At 57.6% G+C, this 7,551-nt stretch overlaps 1 protein-coding gene across 1 annotated transcript in view; it reads left to right on the top strand.

The window, feature by feature from the left end:
- The first annotated feature begins 6 nt into the window (after positions 1-6).
- Positions 7-7,551, top strand: part of LOC115276356 (disabled homolog 2-interacting protein-like) — a 37,510-nt gene continuing 29,965 nt past the window's right edge. Inside the window, exon 1 of the mRNA XM_029920364.1 lies at positions 7-175. Coding sequence (XP_029776224.1) covers positions 52-175 — 124 coding nt within the window. The 5' untranslated portion in view covers positions 7-51. The remainder of the gene's footprint in view (positions 176-7,551) is intronic.

The following is a 7,551-nucleotide window of genomic DNA, read 5'->3' as shown; positions in this document are numbered from 1 at the left end:
GGGCCCGTGTGAGCGCGCCCAGGCCCGGCCCGGTGCCCGGCGGGCGGCAGCATGTCCGCGGGCGGCGGCGCCAGGAAGAGCACCGGGAGGCCCTCCTACTACTACCGGCTGCTGCGGCGGCCCCGGCTGCAGCGACAGAGGAGCCGCTCCCGCAGCCGGACCCGGCCCGCCAGGGGTAGGCGCCACCCCGACCCCTGACCCCTGGGTCCCCTAAACTGCCACTTCACCACCTGATGCGCGGAATGCCGGGGACCCCTGATCCTCCTTCAATCTATCTGCCGGGTCCCCCTGTCGCTCTTTCTGGCTGCCCATTACCGTGTCTGCTTGATCCCCATCCCCCCACCCGCCAAACCTCTCCCTCGTCCGCCAGCGTCCTGGGGAATCCGATGTTCCAGTCTCGCCTTGTACCTGGGGCAGGGAAAGGGGAGATTGCAATCCGGGGTTCCGTTTCTCAGATTACACCTTTTGCACCTCTGTGCCTCAGTTTACTCAGCAGCCTGGCAATGAAGTAATTTCGAGTGGATCTTGGCTTTTCCTTACCTTGCCTTGAGGGCTTCAGCCTCTCAGTTTAGGGCTGGGGGCCTTTCTCAGCGTCCCCCACACACCTTCTCTCCCCCGGGACTTAACGGGCTTCTCCTCTTGGATGGAGGGACCTGTGGCTGGCCTTCAGAGGGTCCTGTCCCAGGAGTCCTTGACTCTGAAGGGGCTGCGGCTTTTGAATCAGCCTGGGACCCCTCCGAGTGGGTGGGCCCACTTCCTTGGAAAAGTTTCTCTCTTTCAAGTCAGCAGGCAGGAGGGGGTGGGGTGGGAATAGCACTGCAAGCGCCTGTGATCCAGGAGGCTGCTTGTTGGGCCCGGTGGGGGCACAATTTCCATCCGAAGCTGGATGCCAGGTTGGGTGCGAATGGAATTTAGGGAGAGGACTCCCTGGAAAGAGGAGGGCTTCGAAGGAGCCCTGGGGAGGCCAAAGTCCTGGTCAAGGGCAGGGACGGGGGCGGGGAGGGGAAGAGAGAGAGAGAGAGAATGCAGTTGGTAGGGCCCATCAGGGACCTGGGCTGAGTAAGTTATCTTGGGAAATGGGAAGCCTGGTCCAGAAGGCTGGTCGCCTGCTGAGTTTGCTTGGAATCCAGCAGACCTGAGGTCAAACCCCACCCCCCTGGGTGCTGGTTTGAGCCCTGTAGTGTTGCCCCCTGAACCATCAGCTTGAGGGTAAGTCAGGCAGCACACGTCCATTTGCCCCTCCTCCCCCGCCACAGTGGAGAAGACTTTTCCCACAGTCAGGGCTGAATAACAACATACAAGGCTTCCTCAGGAAGTAGTGAGTTCCTGAGGTAGTCAGTTCCCCATGCGTGCATGGGTTCAAACCGAGACTGGGAGTGTGCACAGGTGTGCACTGGGAGTTAGTCCTCCAGGGCCTCTCATGGCCTGTGACCCACTGCCCCTTGCCTTCCTTGAAGTGGCCTCTGGCCACTCCGCCCCTTGCCTTCCTTGACGTGGCCTCTGGTCACTCCACCCCGTCCAGGCTTAGCCTGAGAGACCAGGGATCTGGGTTCAAGCACTGAGACTTTGGGCAAGTCTCTTCCCTTTTCTGTGCCTCAGTTTCTTGAGCTGTGAAGAGGGCTGGCAGGGCTCCTAGGGCTCGGTGAGGAAATGGGTTCATGCTGGGAGAAATGGGCGTGTACAAATGCCCAGTAACGCTCAGGCCACCCTGAGGCCTCCACCACTCCCCTCCCCTTTGCAGATGCCCTGCATGACCTCCTCTGCACCTCAGTGCCCTTCTGTCCCTGACCGCAGAGGCACAGAGAGAAACGGAAGTCCCCCTCTGCTCAGCTGACTGAGCGGGAGGCGCTGTGCCCAGGGGACACCTGAGCCCCCGCTTCCAGTCCCCACCTGTGCAGGAGCCCCTGCTTTGTGTCCCAGCCTTGAAGGAGCTCAAAGCCTGAAGGGATTGGGGTAGAGACTGTCACTGAACAGAAGTTTCATCTGGGGAAATCAGGGAGCACTTCACCGGGGAAGTGACATTTGGGCAGGGTGTCACAAGGTAGATAGAATTTCCCTCGGCAGAGGCCGTGGTTGAGTCAGATGTGTGCGCAAACCCCAGCTCTGCACAAAACTCTCCTTTGGCCAGTTACCTCTCTAAGCCTCAGGGGCTCTGTCTGGTAAACAGGTGTAGTGACAGAAGGGTCATTTAAGAATGAGAGCAAAGGCACAGGAAGCTAGAAGCCTGGCTGCCTGCGACTAGGGTCACTGCTGGCGTTCTTACTCTGGACAGAGATGCAGCCTAGGCGCGACGACATGGAGAGGAAAGTGTCTTGGGTGTTGTGGATAGAGTTCGTCCTGGGGTGGGGGAGGGGAAGGACCCGGAGGGGGATAGTGGGGAGCAGTAGTTTGGGCCAGAAAAAGAGCCTTGAATGATGGGGAGTCACGGATGGGGATGACAGCCAGCTGGCAGGGTGAGAGGTGGAGGCTGGAGGCCCGTGGGCCACCTAAAACAGCCACTGACCTCCTTCCACTAAATCCCCAGACCCTTGCCTCTGTCCCCCAGGGCCACCCCTCCTCCTGAAGCCAGCGCCCAAACTTAGGTGGTAGCTCATGCCAGGGGAGCTCCCTTCCTGTGGCCTTGAGCCAGTCTCTCTGACCTCAGGCCCCAGTCCCTCATTTACACGGTGCTTGGTCCCCTAGTGGGGACATCAGATCCCGGCGGGGGCTGTCCAGCGCCCCAGCCCAATCACCCACACCCTTTACCCCACACCCCACACTAGCAAGGAAAGACAATGAGAACTCAGGGGCTGTGTTTGTTCAGAAGCAGCGAAGTGTAGGAGAGTGGTGGCCGGCTGCGGGGATCTGCAGCTGGCCAGGGCTCTGGAAGGGTTGTGGTCAGGTTGCCACCTCTGGGGAAGCCCCATGCACCCAGCCCCCCCGGCCCCCTGCAGGGGTGGCTGGGGGGCCTCACTGTGGACTGGGGAGCAGGACTTTGTCCTTGGCAGGGCTGCAAGTGCAGGACAGTGTCCACAGCACCTCCCTCCTGCCCCCAGCTTTGAGCAAAGGGGGGCACTAAGCAGAGCTCTTCCTTCACTGGGCCCCGATTCCCCATCCGAGGAATGGGCAGAGTGAGACCCGTGGTTGGCAATGGCCAGAAGCAGGTGGAAACAGTGCCTTCCAGATGGTACGGGTCATCTGGCCATTTCACACTGTGCTCTTTGACCCTGAGTCCATGCAGACGCTAGGCATAGTTCTTGGATATGAGAAGGTCCTGTCCCCAGTAAAGTGTCATCAGCTCAGGTGCCTTCCCACCTACCTTCCCCAAGGTCAAGGAGTGTTGTCTGTCTATCTGACCTATCTGTCCCCTTCCCCCCTCCCCGCCCTCCCCAGGGCTGCTGAGGGAAAATTCAAGCTTTCCTCTTGCTCTGGATAAAGTATGGCCCATTTACCCAACTAGCAAACATGTCTTGAGCACCTGCTATGTGCTGGGCTCCAGCCTGGGCACTGGGGGGCACATGGATGCATGGCACGTGCTCCCAGCCCTCACCAAGCTCCCCTCCACCATGGTTGAGGAGGCTGGCTCTTTGAGGTGCCCTGGGGCCCAGAGCCCCTTTTGAGGGTACAGAGCAGTGGTTAGTGGGAGACAGGCTCTATTCCCAGCTCAGCAACAAGATGGTTGTGTAACTCTGGGTACCTCCTAGGGCATCAGTTTTCCCCTCTGTCAAGTAGGGCTAATCTTGCCCCTGTGGCCTGACACGTCAGGAGACCTGAAATGCCCATACCTGTATTCATGGCAGGTTTTGATACCTTTCTTCGTGTTTTTGTCTGAGTTTTTCTGGGGGTCCAGCCACATGCCAGACCCTGCCTGGGCACTGGGGACTTGCTGATGTTTTCTCCTGAGCTGGGCAGTCCCTCCTCCGTGTCCACACAAGCCCCATTTGCATGGCCTTGTATCTCAGCTGCTGTGTGGTCCCTTATCCCTTTCCCCGGGCCCCTTCCATTCAGGGTGTGCTGGGGTCTGTCTGGGGGGCCTCTGGAAGGGCTTTCCAGGGACACCCCAGCACATTTGGAGGAAGGCAGGCAGGAGGGCCTCACAGTGGTGCCCAGGAAGGCTGAGACTGACTTCCTGAGGTGATATGGCAGCTGATAACTGCCTCCCCCCCCCCCCCCCCCCCCCCCCCCCCCCCCCGCCCCGGGGTCCAGATGAGGACCCTGAGGCTCAGAAGCACCTTCATAGAACTAGGTGGGGAGCCCAGGGCTGCGGCCCCCAGGAAGACGGTGACATAAAGTTGGGGAGGGTGCTGGTTTGACAGAGCCACCTCCCTCTTGGGGGTGATGGGCTAGGGAAGGGGCCAGAACCACTCCTAGGGACCCTGGCTTCACTGAGACCTGCCGAGGTGCCCTGCGGGCCAGCAAGCCTGGGAACAGCTCTGAGCCTGGGGGCTGGTTGTGTCTTTTGTCCCCAAGGGCCCAAGGCCCAACTCTCTGGCCCAAACACAACGTCTGTCGTTATACATTGGATCCTGGCATTATCCTCATGCTATGGGGGAGGGGACCGCAGCCCAAAGAGTGGGGAGCCTTGTCCAGCATCTCACAGCTCAGAAATGGTAGAGCCCAGCTCTGCAAGACTCCAGATCCCAAGCTTACAAACGCAGTGCCTCGCTGTTCTGGGTGCAGGCAGATCTTTCCGAGGTCAGGCCTTGGCTCTGATGAGACCTCTTTCTTCTATCTGATTTGTACAATGACTCCACCAAGTGTTCTCAGCCATCATCTCCCTAAATCCTGGCCATGACTTGGGAGGCGGGTGGGGGAATGATCCTGTTGGCATCTGTTGGGGTCGGTCTTCCTGGTTGGCTCTTCCACCCACCTGCCCGGGACCACTCAGGTGATCCTCTTGGCCTAGTCTCACTCCGCGCCCCCCACCCCTGTATCCCCACTCGTGTTCTGCCAACCACGTGCTTTCCCTTGAAAGGGTTCCGGGGTACCTTGTGAGAGGTCCCTAAAGAGGGGCAGACAGCCTAAGGCCCACTCCGCAGAGCTATTCCTGTCCTCGAGGGAGGCCGGAGGCCCCAGATCCCTGTTGATTTGCTGGAATGTTAGCCTCTTGGCTCATCTTTATCACCTTTAATAAGAAGGAAGATAATGACTGGATTGGTGCCAGGCCCTGTGCCGAGACCTGGGTCTGATCATCTTATATCTTTTTTGGACCCCCCTCCCCCAACCTCCCTAGGAGGTAGGGGGCCTCTCGTCACCGCCCTTTGCCCAGTGACAAAGCTGGGTTGCCATGTGAAATAAGTGGCCATGAGAGGGAAGGTTGGAACGGAGGCCGCTAGCCTCCAAAGCTCGCTCCCACTCAGGACTGTGTCCAGGAGCCCCGTGCTCCCTCTTTCCTATCGTTGGTGGGATGCGGAGAGCTGGGGGCGCTCTCTCGGGCTCACTGGGTCAGCTCTGCGGCTCCGTCTTTTCTTACTGAAGCCGAGTGGCATGAGGGGCCGGAGCCTGCTTGGCTCAGCTGCTGATGGAGCTTGGAGGGTCCCCGGCAGCTCCACCACCGGGGCTGGGGGCGCTAACTGTTTTCCTTGACAGCTGGGGACCCGCAGAGCCAAGTCCGCTTGCTCAAGGTTATGTAAAGAAGTTAATGAGAGATCCAGATCTGGAATTCTGACCCTTGCGTTCTGTTTCTGCGTTGGTTTTCTTACTTTTCCTAAGGGTAGCACAGATAGGGAGACGGAGGCAGCTGGGCTCCTCGCTGGTCTTCTTGGGGAAGGGGATGGGGGGTTGAACTCGTGCGTAACCCGATGGCACTGCGCTCACATCCCGGACTACAAGCATGTTTTGCTTTAGAAAACGACAAGAAGCCTTTTGACTGTTTTTAAAAGAAAAGCGACGGCTGTGATATCCTTCCTCTTGAGGCCACTCAGTTTAAATGTCAGGAAAGGGAGAGTATTTCCTGGTCAGGAACATTCAGAGCTCCCCGGGAGCTCAGGTTTTGTTTTCTGTGGACTGGGAATTCGGGCAGTCCGTCCCCAGCTCCCCGCCCCCTGCCCCACTGTTACTCGGGAGGGTGTACCTGGCAGCCGCTGGGAGGAGGGACGGGCGAGTGAGCCGGCGCGATGCCACGCGGAGTGGCAGGGTGGTTTTCGCGTGGAGTGGCAGGGTGGCTATTTTTAGCCATCCCGATCCGGCAGAGGCATTTCAGCGTTTGTTCAATATTTAATTATCCATCTGAAATTGGCCCACGTGGCCTTGAGTTTGGAAGCGGCTCTCTGTGCTGTGATTTCCTCTGACTGCATAAATAAGGAAGCGAGGGGAATCTCAATTGGCCCTCCAAAGAATGATAATGAAAAAAAACCCAAAAACGCCCAGTAGCCTTGATATTCAGAAAAGACTGGCTGGGTTCTGCAGTCTAGACAGACCCACCTGTACGTTAGCAGAAAAGACGCCCGTCTCGCCCTTGGAAATGTAGCCTCGCTGGGTCTATCCACCCCAGACTCCACGGCTGCCTGGGTTTTGTCTGGGATGGGCTTTCCCTCCTTTGCCAGGTTCCTGTGTTGACTTTGACAGCTGCTGGGTGCCCGAGAGGCGGTTTGGGGATTTTGCTTTTAGAAGTCTTGTTAGCTTTTATTTCCCTCCTCTCTTCTCCCTGACAGACAGGAGAGTACTTTTGGCATCTGGGCCATGTTCTTTCTTTTTTCTTGGCCCTTGGAGGTGATGAGTTGATGTGGCTGTGAAATGAAAAAGGCAGAGTGCAGGGAGGACGGGGAGGAAAATGTGGGGCTGTGAGAGGCTCCATCCCCTGCTCAGCCCCTGGCGGATGAGGGAGCAGAGGGGAGAGGAAAGAGAGGGTCAGAGGAGCCTGGCAACCAGAGATGGAGATGGGGCTCCTTCTGGGAGTCCCTCTTCGAGTGGGGGGTCTGTAGAGATTGGAAGCCAGTAAATTGGTTAGGGATAGTCTGAGGGCAAAAAAACATTTCTTACCCATTTATACTTCTATTCTGGGGACTGAGTTTGGCTTAGGCGGGTGGCTAGGGTTGGAGCTCTGAATGCATATCATAAATGCTGTGTGACCTCAGAGGAGTCACTAAATGTCTCTGGGTGCAGAAGCACTTCTAACAAATAGGTGTGACCTGGCATAGATTATTATTATAGGGTGGGTGAATTGTCATGATCTGTACATCCAAAGCCTGAGGGGCTAAATGCACCTTTATTGGGCTGATCTAGAAATAAAATGTGATGCCTGTGGGGATGGGAGCCATCCAGATGGTTCCTTGGCATCCCTGCCCCCAGAGGCTGCTACAAGTGTCACTTGTACTTGTTCAGAGCAGCAGAGCTTTGGTGAGCCACCTACTGTTTGCAAATCCAGTGCCAGGGGCTGATGTGGAGGATGCAGCCAGTCCCTGCCCTCAGGAAGCTGAGCATGGGGGAAGGTATCCTGCAATCTGGTTAGCGGTGACATGACTGGAAGGATAGGCAGGGCCTTGAACGATGAGCCAAGAGGTTGCAACTCCCCTTAGTAAGCCGCAGGGAATCAAAGGAAAGCTTTTGAAAATAATGGTAATGGTAATGCCA

This window comes from Suricata suricatta, chromosome 13 (genome assembly GCF_006229205.1).
Source record: "Suricata suricatta isolate VVHF042 chromosome 13, meerkat_22Aug2017_6uvM2_HiC, whole genome shotgun sequence".
NCBI classification, from domain to species: Eukaryota; Metazoa; Chordata; class Mammalia; order Carnivora; family Herpestidae; genus Suricata; species Suricata suricatta.
The sequence above is the reverse complement of the archived record's forward strand: the minus strand, read 5'-3'. Positions and strand labels throughout refer to the sequence as shown.